Source organism: Salminus brasiliensis, chromosome 5 (genome assembly GCF_030463535.1).
Source record: "Salminus brasiliensis chromosome 5, fSalBra1.hap2, whole genome shotgun sequence".
Classification (NCBI taxonomy): domain Eukaryota; kingdom Metazoa; phylum Chordata; class Actinopteri; order Characiformes; family Bryconidae; genus Salminus; species Salminus brasiliensis.
In genome coordinates this window covers 1,314,470-1,329,582 of record NC_132882.1, presented here as the reverse complement: position 1 = coordinate 1,329,582, position 15,113 = coordinate 1,314,470, and the positions used below count along the sequence as shown (strand labels likewise).

At 42.9% G+C, this 15,113-nt stretch overlaps 1 protein-coding gene and 1 non-coding gene across 2 annotated transcripts in view; one reads left to right on the top strand and one right to left on the bottom strand.

Annotated features, from left to right (window-relative positions):
• LOC140555806 (uncharacterized) overlaps positions 1 to 5,248 on the top strand; it is a 32,610-nt gene extending 27,362 nt beyond the window's left edge. The window contains exon 18 of the mRNA XM_072679124.1: positions 4,141 to 5,248. Coding sequence (XP_072535225.1) covers positions 4,141 to 4,700 — 560 coding nt within the window. The 3' untranslated portion in view covers positions 4,701 to 5,248. The remainder of the gene's footprint in view (positions 1 to 4,140) is intronic.
• A 2,658-nt stretch (positions 5,249 to 7,906) lies between these two features.
• Positions 7,907 to 8,060, bottom strand: LOC140556665 (5.8S ribosomal RNA). The gene has a single exon (XR_011979747.1). It is a non-coding gene; the product is annotated as a 5.8S ribosomal RNA (ribosomal RNA).
• Between the last annotated feature and the right edge of the window lie 7,053 nt (positions 8,061 to 15,113).

The window sequence follows — 15,113 nt, the reverse complement described above, 5'->3', positions numbered from 1 at the left end:
AACCCCTCTGAGAAACAATTCACTTGGGTTAAAGTGGTGGATGGGCGGGTCAGCGCTGCCCGTTTGGACCGTCTTTATCTACTGAATGACCACACTAATAGTTTGCTTACAGCCTCAATACTTCCTGTAGGATTTTCTGACCATCATTTGGTGTTGATCCAGTTGTCTACTGTGTACAGGCAGCACAAAGCGGCCTACTGGAAGTTTAATGTGCAGCTCTTGCAGGATGCTGCTTTTTGCTCTGCTTTTCAGCAGTTTTGGGAAATGTGGAGGTTCAGGAAAGGGGACTATGATTCCCTCAGACAGTGGTGGGATGTGGGGAAAGCTCACATTAGACTGTACTACCAACAGTATACAGCTCTAGCCACTGTGGAAAGGAGGAGGGTTCTTTCTGACCTTGAAGCCAACATTAAGCGTGTTGAAGAACAGTTAGTGGGTCAGAACCCTGATGCTGGATTGCAGGCTGACCTGGCGGCGTTGCGCAGGGACCTGGGAACCTTTCTGCAAGAGAAAGCGAAGGGTGCACTTGTGAGAGCTCGTTTTAAACTGCTGAATGAAATGGATGCCCCTACGTCCTTCTTTTTTGGGTTAGAGAAACACTGTAACCAACCCAAACAGATGCATGGATTATATCTGTCTGATGGGAGACTAACTTCCCATGTGGGGGAAATGCGGGAGAGGGCGGTGGAGTTTTATTCTGCATTATTTACAGCTGATCCGTGTGACGCTGCATGCATGGACTCCATGCTGTTAGATCTGCCCAAGTTGTCTTTGGATCAGAAGTGTAGTCTGGATCAACCGATCTCACTACATGAACTTCACACCGCAGCGCTCCAGATGGTGGATGGCCGATCCCCAGGGGTGGATGGACTGCCTGTTGAGTTTTATAAAGCATTCTGGGATTTGGTTGGTTCTGACTTATATGAAATGTTGTGTGAATGCATTGTGCAGGGGGAACTGCCTCTGAGCTGCCGTGGGGCGGTTCTTTCCCTTCTCCCAAAAAAGGGAGATTTGTGTGACATTAAAAACTGGCGTCCAGTAGCCCTTCTATGCTGTGATTACAAAATCTTCTCCAAAGTTCTGGCCAACCGCCTTAAAGGCATTTTGTCGTCCATTGTGCACACGGGCCAGTCGTACTGTGTACCAGGGCGCTCCATTCTGGAAAACTTGTTTTTAATACGGGATTTGATCGAACTCTCTAACCTCACTGATGTGAACTTCGGCCTGATTTCCCTGGATCAGGAGAAGGCGTTTGAGTGGACCACTACTACCTTTTTGAGACTTTGACCAATTTTGGATTTGGAGAGCAGTTCGTCAGCTACGTTGAGCTGCTGTATTCCAATGTTTATTGTCTGGTTAAGGTAGGAGGGGGATTGAGCCGGCCTGTCTCAGTTGGGCGAGGGATTAGACAGGGGTGCCCCTTGTCGGGTCAGCTCTATTCCTTAGCCATCGAACCTTTACTGCTACGATTGAGGAAGACAGTGCAAGGGGTCGCAGTCTCAGGATGGGGTGGCCTTTCAGCCTTTTCTGTATCAGCTTATGCTGATGATGTCACTGTGATCGTAAAGGATGAAAGGGATATCCAACAACTGCAGGAAGGTCTTAGTTGTTACGAGAAGGCATCATCTGGTAAAGTGAACTGGAAAAAGTGTGAAGCCTTGTGGTGTGGACGGGGCAGTACTCCCCCAAACCTACCTGGGGGCCTAGTGTGGGGTACACGTAGGTTGAAGGTCCTGGGAGTCTACCTGGGTGTGGGAGAGGCAGTCATGCTAAATTGGGAGGGTGTTTTACAGCAGACTGTTCAAAAGCTGGACAAGTGGAAGTGGCTGCTCCATCAAATGTCATACCGAGGTAGGGTGTTGATCATCAATAACCTCGTGGCATCCACGCTGTGGCACAGACTGATGGTTTTAAATGCTCCACCTGGTCTGCTGCCTGAGGTCCAGAGAAAGATGGTAGACTTTTTTTGGACTGGATATCACTGGACGAAGGCTGCAGTGCTCTACTTACCCACTCATGAGGGCGGGCACGGTCTGGCAGACCTTGAAAGTAGAGCTGTGGCTTTCAGGCTGAAGGCTGCACAGAGGCTGCTTTACCATGATGATGTGGAATGGAGGGAGCCTGCGTGTGCTCTGCTGAGGAGAACTGGGGGTAGGGGGCTGGACCTCCAGTTGTTCCTCATGAACTTGGAAGGATTGCACCTTGCTGGACTTTCAAACTTTTATGCTGCAGTTTTAAAGGCCTGGACACTGTTCAGATTTTCTCGGGATGGAGGACTGGGAGTAGGCCCCTGGATGCGGGAGGAACCCATCTTTCATAACCCTGGGATAAGGCTGGGCATAGATTCATCGCAGAGTCTCAGGAACTGCTTCATGTCAGCGGGGGTCAGTAAGTTGGGCCACATGCTGATTCCAGGTAACGGCGGATGGAAGACACCACAGCTCTTGTCTCAGCAGACTGGTGTAAAGTCATTGCGGCTGCTGGAAAAGTTTGTGACCCAGTTACAGCAGGCACTTCCACCAGCGGCCAGAGGAATATTGGACCAACTGCCGAGCGAGGAGCGTCCTCCCTTTCCACGGTTACAAGTGTCTGCGGCTGTTGGTGACTGGCAGGAGGGAAGGGGTAACCTCCTGACCTTTTCCTCTCCAGGCCTGGGTGAGTTCTCAACTATCAGTAGCAAGGCACTGTATGGAATGGCCGTGAAGATGCGGAATTTTCGTGCCTTGAGGGAGGTAAGAGAGCACCGGTGGCAGGGTCTGTTGGGTGAGCACAGCATGGCACATTTCAGGTGGTGAATCTTGTATAAACTGCAGTATATGAACTGGGGACCTGCAGTGGAGGATAATCCACGGGGCTCTGGCCACAAACAAGCATGTTGCTCACTTGAACCCCCTTGTAGACGAGGGTTGTCCGTTTTGCAGGAGGCCTGAGACGGTAGAGCATGTGTTTGCAGAGTGCGTGCGCCTGGAACCCCTGCTGGACTTGCTGAGGGGTGTGTGTGTGAAGGTTGGGGTCCCTTTCACATTGGACATATTTATACTGGGTCCACGCTACTCTGTCCCTCAGCGTCAGAGGTCTTGTCTCCTGAACTTTCTGTTTGGACAGGCTAAACTGTCCGTCTGGCTCACAAGGCGGAATAGCCTTCGAGGTGAAGGTGTGACTGACCCAGTGCTGCTGTTTAAGGCACTGGTCAGATCTCGCGTCAGTGCAGAATTTGCATATTATAAACTGCTGAACGATGTGCTGAAGTTCCAGACTGTGTGGTGTGTTGGTGATGCTGTGTGTGCTGTGGTCAGTGATCAGTTAGCTGTTTATGTGTGAAGGTTGGAGGGGTGTGTGTGTGTGTGTGTGTGTGTGTGTGAAGGTTGGAGGGGTGTGTGTGTGCGTGTGTGTGTGTGTGTGTGTGAAGGTTGGAGGGCTGTGTGTGTGTGAAGGTTGGAGGGCTGTGTGTGTGTGAAGGTTGGAGGGGTGTGTGTGTGTGTGTGAAGGTTGGAGGGCTGTGTGTGTGTGAAGGTTGGAGGGCTGTGTGTGTGTGAAGGTTGGAGGGGTGTGTGTGTGTGTGTGAAGGTTGGAGGGGTGTGTGTGTGTGAAGGTTGGAGGGGTGTGCAGTTGTTTTTGTTTTGGTCTTTTTGTTTGTTTTTTCTTTTTCTTTTTCTTAAGGGGGGGGGTTGTTTGGGGGGTTTTAATGGGGATAATTTATTTTTTTGCTTGATGTAATAAAGATTGTGTAAAAGTCAAAGTCTCTCTCTCTCTCTCTCTCTCTCTCTCCTTTTCTCTCTTTCTCTCTCTCTTTTTCTCTCTCTCTTTCTCTCTCTCTCTCTCTGTCTCTCTGTCTCTCTCTCTCTCTGTCTCTCTCTCTCTCTCTCTTTCTCTCTCTCTCTCTCTCTCTCTTTGTCTCTCTCTCTTTCTCTCTCTCTCTCTCTCTCTCTTTCTCTCTCTCTCTTTCTCTCTCTCTCTCTCTCTCTCTCTCATTGTATTAGCCTTTTATTGCACTCATCTAATACAACCTACCTCATATGTACATAGTATGTTTCATATATATTTTGTCGTTATTCTCATTCTTTGTTATTCGGCTACTCCAATTTCTTCAACATAGGTAGAATGTACTGAACTGTTTCTAATCTGTGTTTCTGTGTGCAGATTTCTGTCAACTGACACTGGACCCGAACACAGCACACACACATCTCTCTCTGTCTGAAGGGAACAGGAGGGCGAAGTGTATGAAGGAAGATCAGATGTATCCAGATCACCCGGAGAGATTTGATTACCATACACAGGTCCTGAGTGTGGAGAGTCTGACTGGACGCTGTTACTGGGAGGCTGAGTGGAGTGTAGCGGCTGATATATCGGTGTCCTACAGGGGAATAGGGAGGAAAGGAAACGGCCAGGACTGTCTGTTTGGATTCAATAAACAGTCCTGGAGCCTGAATTGCTCTGATTACAGTTACACTGACTTTGATATGTTCTACAGTCACTCTTTTCGACATAATAAGAAGAAAGCAGCTGTACGTTCCCCCCTTTCTGTCTCCTGCCGAGTGGGGGTGTATCTGGACTCGCTGGCAGGAACTCTGTCTTTCTACAGCGTTTCAACTGACACTCGCTCTCCGACCCATTTATACACCCTCCGCTCCACGTTCACTGAGCCACTTTACGCAGGGTTTGGGGTTGGTAATGGCTCCTCGGTGCGAGTGCATGTGTGAAATAGAACAGGGCTTCTACATTTATCTGTCCACACTACTGTGTTTTCTCACAAGGGAGAATAAATGTCTTGATTGACTGTGAGATCTTATAAAACATGCACTACTACATGGAAATGATCAAACTGAGATTACGCACATGTAATTAAGCTATCAACCTTTGGAATGAAGGATCACAAAGTATTTATTTACACCTTAAAACACATTTAATTAGTTACATTTTAATCTCTATGACTGGCACTCGTAAGTCCTGTCACTCTGTAAATCATTATGATGTGTATATGGTGAATGGTGTGTGTGTGTATCTGTAGAGTGTAGTAGAGTGGTCACCTTATTGACTTGTGTTTAGTAGAGTCTAAGATTAGAGGATCTTTGAATTATTAGTCTATTAAAACTAGCTGAGGTTTTTCTTGGGTAAATAGCAAAGCACTTTTGTAAGTCGCTCTGGATAAGAGCGTCTGCTAAATGCCTTAAATGTAAATGTATCTGATGGAAACTGTTTCTTTGTAAATCCCAGATATGAAGCTCTAATTAAAGGCTGGTAAACTGGACTGGATTTATGTGTACATTCATACTGTGCAAGTCAAACTAGTGCTGCAATCTAAAACAAAAAATAATCATCACACTAACATCTCTGCAAACCTTCTCTACAAAACCTGCAAATCTCATTTAACTTTAATCAGGATCTCGACCTTGTTGTTTCTAATGACTACCTCTTCTCTTCAAGCCTGAGCCATTCCTTTTCTGATCTTGCACTTCACTGGTAACAGAAGCAGTTCTGCCATTAGTTGCACTGAACTGATAACAAGAATGAACTGAATTCAGTTTAAACTAAAATGTTAATTATAAATATTTGCTTCCTTAAATGTTCTATCAGGAAGTATGGAAAGCTGTGACGTTGATTAACAAAATCACAATTGTTTCATTACTGTATGAGTGTGTTGGCCCCATAAGAAACTAATGCTCTAGATGACATGAAGGAGATGACATGAGGAGACATGCTAGTCTTCACCCTTGTAGTGTTGGGGGGGGGTTGACAATTGACAACACATTGACAACACAATTGACATCACATTGACAAGGGATTTGGTAATTGACCTTCAATTTGTGTAGAAAAAATAAAATTAGAAATAAATACTAAAAATACTCCTAACATCAAAATCAAACCTATGCCCTTAGAGTCTACTCTACACTACTAAGATTTTCCAACAAGCTTTAGGTATGCTTTTGTTTGTTTGTGTGTGTTCAGTGTATTACATTTCAATAACAAAATGATCATTTTTAATTGGTGGATGAGCCTGTGCAGGTTCTCTGTAGTGCAGGCAGAGCAGGGGTGTATATGGGCCTCGATGCTCTGTGTGCTTTCATTCTCAGATGAACATTTATATAGTGAGTATATTTAAACAATTATGGGTCATTAAATAATCTAAATGGGATAAACACTTCATTTTCTAGTTTAGTCTTGATTCATTTAAATATTTAACCATGTGATTGTGAGGTCAGTGAATTACACTCCTATCAGCTGATGGGAGATTTTTAATCATAATTATTTTTGTGATAAAATAAGCACATGTTAAGCTTTGTACTGAAAACCAGTGGAATATTAGATAAAAAACCCTTTACTTGAACTAAGATGTGTACATATTATTGTGTGTTACATACGCACATGCACACCTTTGGTACCTGATTTTTAAAATTATTTTTAAAATATTTAATTAAATGGAATATATTTACTTGTGTAAAAGAATACATTTGATAAAAGTGGTTTTGGAATCAGTTGTACAAAAGTATCTGGTCGATCATGATGACGTTATTCTCCTGCAGTGCATTCCACCAGTGTATCTGTGTACTTTAATAGAATATGGGCGTATTGAAGCCAACTTGAAGAACTTGATTCAATAAAATAAATTAAATATTTAATACAGTTTAAACATAAAAAATCTAAGAAACACTGTGTATATATTTATGTATTTAGACGGAAATGGTCCAAGTACAGAAGTATATAATAAATACAATAAATAAGCAGCTAAATAAATAAATACAAATTGTCATGACGTATACGGCCAGACAAGACAGGATGAACACAGATGGAACTAAGCAAGGTGTTTATTTGAACACAAAAAGGTGTACAAAACAAGGTTAAGAAAAAACAGGGTGCAGCAATCTATGGGTCAAAACTGACGGTGACATGGTGGCGAACACAACAAACCCGGGACTGGGAGGAGCTGGGAGTGACAGGGGATGAGCAGGATACATTAAAGAGGTAAACTAAGGAGGGGGGGGAATTAACACTACAGGCCTAGCTTGGGATACAGGGGTATCTAGAACAGAGAGCCAGAGCAGCGCTCTGTGAAAACAAACGGGGTAGCTGGAGAGCCAGCTGCCTGACTAGATAACGAGGTCAGCCCAACCTGAGTACGCTGTGACTGCCTCGTGAGCTGGGCCAAGGAGCATGAGCAGGAAGCGGCGCAAATACATTTTCACCAAGAAAAACGAGAACCTCTCGACTGTCTGGATAGAACAGTCGATGGAGTAATATATCATGGAGGCCTTGGCTCAAAGTTATATTATGCCCTGTAAGTCCCCTGCGCCCATACATAGACTACAGGGCACTCAATGCTATCACAAAGAAGTACCCATATTCTCTTGCTCTGGTCCCGTCGGCCTTAGAACAGCCTTGGGGGGCAAGGCTGTTCACAAAACTTGACCTGCGTAGCGATAACAACTTGGTGCGGAAGACGGCTTTTCTCACCATTAGGGGGCACTACAAGTACCAGGTCATGCCATATGGCCTGGCCAATGCCCCCTCCGTCTTCCAATCACTCATAAATGATGTCCAGATTTCCTCTGGTGCTTCGTGGTTGTGACCACCCTCAGGGCTGTATGCCAAGTTGGAGAAGTGTGCTTTCCATCTGTCGCAGGTCAACTTCTTGGGGTGCGTTATCAGTGAGCATGGCGTACAAAAGGATAAGGAGGGCTGTCCTCTCCAACCACACGGAAACGCAGATAGAAGAGGGAAGAGAACAGAGGGAGGAAGGAATGGGGGAGAAGAAAAGAGAGCAGAGGGGAGGGGAAAGACGACACGCCTGGGTCGGAGAAGTGACCAGTCTGCATTCAAGAAGACAAAGGCACTCTGGCTAGGCACCTGCGAACCTTCAACCACAGTCCCGTCTCTGCGAGTGAGAGACAGGTCCGATAGATGGGAATAGTGACCCTCAGACAGACGAAGCCCCGGGATTGACCCGGGGCCGCAATGTGCGTTCGAAGTGTCAATGATCAATGTGTCCTGCAATTCACATTAGTTCTCGCAGCTGGCTGCGTTCTTCATCGACGCACGAGCCGAGTGATCCACCGCTAAGAGTAGTACTCTTTGGTTTTGTTTTTCGAGGCCCTTCGACCGACAGACCACAACAAAGTGGTTTTGTATGGGTACGGGTGCCCCAGAATGCCTAGGTGAACTCAGGCAAGCTTTGTGTAATTTTAAGTGATATCCCAAATATTTAACAATATTCCTATATGGATGGGTAGGTAGAGGTAGAAGTATGAGAGGTTTTGTGAACTGGGTTTACTGTATTACTGCCAATATATGATATGTTTTTTTTTCAGCATGGCTGGCTGCATCACATCTGGCTGTGAATGAATTGTCTAATTGAATTAGATTATTTTATTATTTGAGTGACTATTTGATCTTTTTAACCTTCCTGATTTGAATGTTGGTTAACTGCACACCATGTATATGTGTTCTTTTCCTTTCTTTTCTGCAGATTCTTTGGTTGTATGATTGCTCAGGCTTCAGCTCTGAAATCAAGCCCTCAAACCTGAGAGAGCTGGATCTCCTCTATAATATAGTCTGGAATGAAGCTCTCTGATCTACTAGACAATCCACACTGTGAACTGGACACATACAGAACAGATGACTGGAAGTGGCTAACCAGCAAAGAGACCAGTAATTTATGATGATCATGTATTCATGTGTAAATATAGTCATTGGGGGATGGGGGGGTGGGGGGTTAAAGACAGCACCAAAGAACAGAAAATCGCACAAAGAATTACACTATACTGTATTTCTACTCTTTTGACCTGACCAGCAGAATCAAAAATAGCTATTTGCTACAAAAATACATGGAGATTTTCCTATAACTAAACTAGTGTGCCTACTGGGACATCTACTACCTACTTCATCAGTACCTTTGTGTGTTTAGTGCTGAAAGACAGCTGGAGCATCCATCAATCCAAAGAGCATCACTAAATATTCATAGTGGACCAATGGAGTGATAAAAGCTATTAGTCATTCATCTCCCTCCTTAACCATGATAAGGTGAAAATGGATGCTTGCTGCAGTGCCTAAAAGTCAGAGGACAGGAAGGGCAGAGGATGAAAGTCCTTGATTGTTAGGCAATTGAAATAGATCAGAAAGGGATGGACCAGTTCTATTAGTCCAGACAGGAACATGTATGCTGAAGCCAGGGAAAGCCCTGCACTAGCTGGACATCAGACAGGGGCAATGCTCAGGTATAAAGAAACTGGCTCAATCCAATACACAGTGTAAGCTTTATATCTGGTAAGCAACTGCTGTGGAGTGTAAAATCTCAGCCCTCTTACAGATAGTACTGAACCAATTGAATCATTGAACCAAACTAATACAGACACTGCAATCTGTGTCCTTGTCTCAGCCCCTATAAAGCCCTCTGCCCAAGTGCTAGGCATTGGGTTTGGTTAGTCCTGGGAAGTATGCACCATCTCCCTCTGGTGGCCAGAGGCCACTAGGCCCTGGGCCTAGTCATTAAACAGTCAGTTGTCAGTGAGAGTGTGTACCTGTAATTAACTCTATATAACATTAGAATAAACCCTAATAAACATAAAGTCAGTGGTCAGTGAGAGTGTCTACCTGTAATTAACTCTATATAACATTAGAATAAACCCAAATAAACATAAAGTCAGTGCTCAGTGAGAGTCTACCTGTAATTAACTCTATATAACATTAGAATAAACCCAAATAAACATAAAGTCAGTGGTCAGTGAGTGTCTACCTGTAATTAACTCTATATAACATTAGAATAAACCCTAATAAACATAAAGTCAGTGCTCAGTGAGAGTCTACCTGTAATTAACTCTATATAACATTAGAATAAACCTAAATAAACATAAAGTCAGTGCTCAGTGAGAGTGTCTACCTGTAATTAACTCTATATAACATTAGAATAAACCCAAATAAACATAAAGTCAGCAGTCAGTGAGAGTGTCTACCTGTAATTAACTCTATATAACATTAGAATAAACCCAAATAAACATAAGGTCAGTGATCAGTGAGAGTGTCTACCTGTAATTAACTCTATATAACATTAGAATAAACCCAAATAAACATAAAGTCAGTGCTCAGTGAGAGTCTACCTGTAATTAACTCTATATAACATTAGAATAAACCTAAATAAACATAAAGTCAGTGGTCAGTGAGAGTGTCTACCTGTAACTAACTCTATATAACATTAGAATAAACCCAAATAAACATAAAGTGAGTGGTCAGTGAGAGTGTCTACCTGTAATTAACTCTATATAACATTAGAATAAACCTAAATAAACATAAAGTCAGTGGTCAGTGAGAGTGTCTACCTGTAATTAACTCTATGTAACATTAGAATAAACCCTAATAATCAAAGTCAGTGGTCAGTGAGAGTGTCTACCTGTAAAACTCTAACATAATGTATATGTCACACATGTATAACATTAATATATTAACAACTATTAAAAACACAACAAAGCAATTGTCCATAGTAATACTGTGTGTGTATGTTTAGGATGGATCATGGAGAAAAGATTCAAATTAAACCAGGACCAAAGAAATGGAAGTTCTCTGTGTCAGTGTAACACAAACACAATAACAATAGTTATGTTTTATAATAGTTATAATAGTAATAATAGTGTTAAATATTTAGATATTTACTGGACTCAAACACAGCACACACTTCTCTGTATCTGCCGGAGGGGAACAGAAAGGTGGAGCATGTGGGAGAAGATCAGCCGTATCCGGATCATCCAGACAGGTTTGAGCTCTGTGAGCAGGTCCCGAGTGTCTGACTGGACGCTGTTACTGGGAGGCTGAGTGGAGTGGGAAGGCAGCTGAGTGGAATATGAGCGTGTTGCTATTGCAGTGTCCTACAGAGGAATCAGCAGGAAAGACTGAGGATAAACTGAGACAATAAACTGTCCTGGATTCTGTTCTGCTCTGATTTGTCAGTCATGATTTTAGACATGATCATTTAGAACAAGTACACACACACACACACACACACACTGACCCACTTACACACATACTACACCAAGTTCACTGAGCTGCTGTATGCAGGGTTCTGGGTTGCTGATGACTCCTCAGTGTGTGTGTGTGTGTGTGTGTGTGAGGTAGAATAGTGTGAACAAAGATTATTATGACTGTGTGTTTGTCTTGAATTCACTTGATTCTGTTGTTTAAACAAGTAAATTAAGAATCTACACAGTAATTTTGTTGATGTAATATATTTTATCAATTCATTCTTTATTTTTTGTGTTGAGGCTCCAGAAGGCACACAAACACACACACCTCTATACACAACTTGTGAGTGTCTGTACTTTACAGTAAACCTCATTTCTGATGTTCAGCGTGTCTCTGTAGTCTCACTATTGCTGCTCTCTCTTATTCTCTTTAAATACAGCTTCTTGTTTTAGGAACAATAAACTACATCCTTTCGTTTCCATCTTTATTTCACACTAAAATTGACCACTAATGATCAGATACAGTGTCTCTCACTATATCTTATTATCTTCTGCTTTGAAGAGTGGAGGCTGTTAGTTTTCTTTCTGTCCAGTTAAAAGGATGTCTGAAATTCTTTGATCTGTCTTCTTTTTCAGTGATTAATTTGATTTGATTGATTTACAGATATCTGCATTTATGAGTTGTGTATTCAAGCTAGAGAGAGGATAGGCAGATGGAAAGTAAAGAGATTAGTTTCATTTATCTTTTTGTTTTCAGTTAGTCAAGTGTCAAGCCAAGTGGGTTTTATTGACAGTGAAACGAAACAACGTTCCTCCAGGACCATGGTGCAACATAGACAGTGCATACAAAACACAAGTGCAACACAATACAAGTGCGGACAGACAACACAACACAGTACAGACAGAGAATAAAAAATAATTGCCGGTAGTGTGCAAATTCTGCAGTGTGTAATAAATATTGAGTCCAGTGAGGTAGTAAAGTTATTAGTGCCTTTCTCAGCTTCCGGAGGAAGTAAAGATGCTGCTGGGCTTTCTTGGCTGTAGAGCTGGTGTTCAGGGACCAGGTGAGGTTCTCCGCTAAGTGGACACCAAGGAACTTGGTGCTCTTAACGATCTCCACAGAGGAGCCGTTGATGTTAAGCGGAGAGTGGTCCGGTCTTGATTTCCTGAAGTCAACAACCATTTCCTTGGTCTTCTCTACATTCCAGTGAAGGTTGTTGACTGTACCCCAGTCTGTCAGCTGCTGCACCTCCTCTCTGTATGCTGACTCGTCGCCTTTGCTGATGAGACCCAGCACAGTTGTATCATCGGAGGACTTTATGATGCTGTTAGAAATGTGTTTCGCAACACAGTCATGAGTCAGCAGGGTGAACAGCAGAGGACTCAGTACACTGCCCTGGGGTGCCCCAGTGTTCATTGTGATGGGGCCTCCCTGTCAGGAAGTCCAGGATCCAGTTGCAGAGGGGGGTGTTGAGGCCCAGCAGGCTTAACTTCCTGGTGAGATTCTGTGGGATGATGGTGTTAAATGCAGAAGTGAAGTCTATGAAGAGCATTCTGACGTAGGTGTCCTTCTTCTCCAGGTGGGTAAAGGAGAGATGAAGGGTGGTGGTGATGGCATCGTCCGTGGAGTGGTTGGGACGATATGCAAATTGCAGGGGGTCCAATGAAGAGGGCAGTTGGGTCTTGATGTTCCTCATGACTAGCCTTTTGAAGCACTTCATGATGATGGGCGTGAGAGCTACGGGACGGTAGTCATTGAGGCAGGACACCGTGGACTTCTTCGGCACTGGGACGATGGTGGTGGTCTTGAGGCACGTTGGGTCAGAAGTTGAAGATGTCCGTGAGAACATCTGTCAACTGGTCTGCACACTCTCTGAGCACTCTGCCGGGGATGTTGTCTGGTCCTGCAGCTTTCCGTGGGTTGACTCTGCGCAGAGTTTTCCTCATGTCCACTGCAGTCAGGCACAACACCTGCTCGTCTGGCTTGGGTGTGATCTTACTCACCAACGTGTTGTTCTGTGCCCCAAACCGTGCATAAAAGTCGTTCAGGGCATCGGGGAGGAAGGCATCACTGTCACAGGACGGTGGCATTGTCCTGTAGTTTGTGATTTCCTGGATGCCCTGCCACATGCACCGCGTGTCACCAGTGTCTTTGAAGTGGTTGTGGATTCTCTGGGCGTGTGTGGGCTTTGCCTATCTGATGGCTCGTTACAATTTAGCTCTTGCTTTCCTCAGGGCCGCCTTGTCACCCACTCTGAAGGCCGAGTCGCGGGTCCTCAGTAGCGCACGCACCTCAGGAGTCATATCAGGAGTTATATCAGTTATTGATTTTTGAGTGTTCTCTAAAGTTAAAAAAGAATAAAAAAAAGAAGCTGTCCAAAAGGAAGTATTTTAGACACAGCAGAGTCAAACCCAGGATGATAAATACACAGTGCTTAGGCAAATGCAAAAAGGAAAAGATCAAAAGGATCAAAACAAGATAAAAAAAGTAAAAAAAAAAATCATCAGGCAAACAGAAATAAAGGGGAAAAAGACAAAACACAGTGGTGCAAAATTATTTAACATTTTAAACATTAATATATAAAATAAGTCCAAATGTTCATAGAGACACTAATAAATGCATTCAACTACTATAAGTTGCACATTGCTGACACAAATGTGGTTGGTGTGGCGCAACAGATAACACCACCACCTACCATTGCGTTACAACAACACCATGTGGGAGACCAGGGTTTGATTCCTGGTCTGGGTGACTATGCTGCGCTACACCAATAAGAGTCCTTGGGCAAGATTCCTAACACTACACTGACCCTCCTCTGTAATACGAGTAACCCTGTAAGTCGCTCTGGATAAGAGCATCTGCTAAATGCCATAAATGTAAATGTAGATGTGTGTAGCAGGTTTAATTTTAGCTTTATTTTATTTTTTTTAATCTAAAATCCTGTGTTTTCCTTCTGGTTCTTTTCATATGTAATAAACAATTTTATATGTAAATATTCTTTTATGCAGTTTATTTTACTTTATTAAACCAGACTGAACCAGCAGACGATGTCCAGCAAGTTTCTCTGAGCAACTGTACACAACGCACGTCATAGTCTGCAGAGCCACTCTGAGCCCTTGGTCACATTTTCATAAAAAACAGTACCCCAAACAGTACATGGCATAGTTGTGAAAGTGAAAGTAGTGTGTGGTGGGAACAGATTATATAAACACAGTCAAAACAGTGTAGACACACAGCAGCAGAGAGAGACACACTGAGCTCAGCTACACTCCAGGTCTAAGAAAGGTAAGTCCAGCTGCTGTTTCTAAACTGGTGTAAACTTGCTAGCTTTTTTGAAGTCTGATACGCATCTAAACCTCTCAGTCTAGATTTGCATTATTTTACACTGGTCATAATGAAAAATGTAAAATGTAATAATGTATCATTTGAATTAATTTAACTTCTGCACTGAATGAAAAAAGGAAAAATCTAATATGATCAACCTAACTTCACGGGCAAACGTGTGTGATGGTGTGTAGAGACTGTGATTATAGAGTTTGTAGAGTTGTCTTTTACAACTGAGATTGGCTAAGCCATGTTTGACACCATTGTTCTCTGTATAGACTATGTCAAAGCTTTAATTTACACAGATTCATAAAATACTAATGTTCTAAATTATAATAATACTATTAACAATATTATTATGACTGATTTGAATTCACTTGATCGAAACACATTTCAATACACACATCTGACCACACACACACACACACATCATCTGAGTTCTGTATTAATGCACCCTTTTATAATGCAGTCAAAAGTGCTGCCATAGTTATTATGCAACTCTTTTATTTTAAAGAACACTGGAGGAACATGACAGGTGAAATCCTTCACGTGAAGGACTTTTAATAAAAATATAACAAATAAATCAAACAGATGTTCAGAAAGGGTTAAAGTTATTGAACTCCAACTGTTGAAACTGGAACTATCAGCCAACAACCAGAAAAACACAGAAAACCTCTTGACTGTTGTATGAATGTTGTGGAAGGTTGGGTTCTGGGAAGATGGGCTGATTGTACAAAAAAAGTATGACTTATAATCTTTCCTCCTTCTAAACTATGTTGCTCGGCTGAAGCTTTTACTATAACAATTATTAATTGTGTATTACATTATTTATTGACAAACCATAA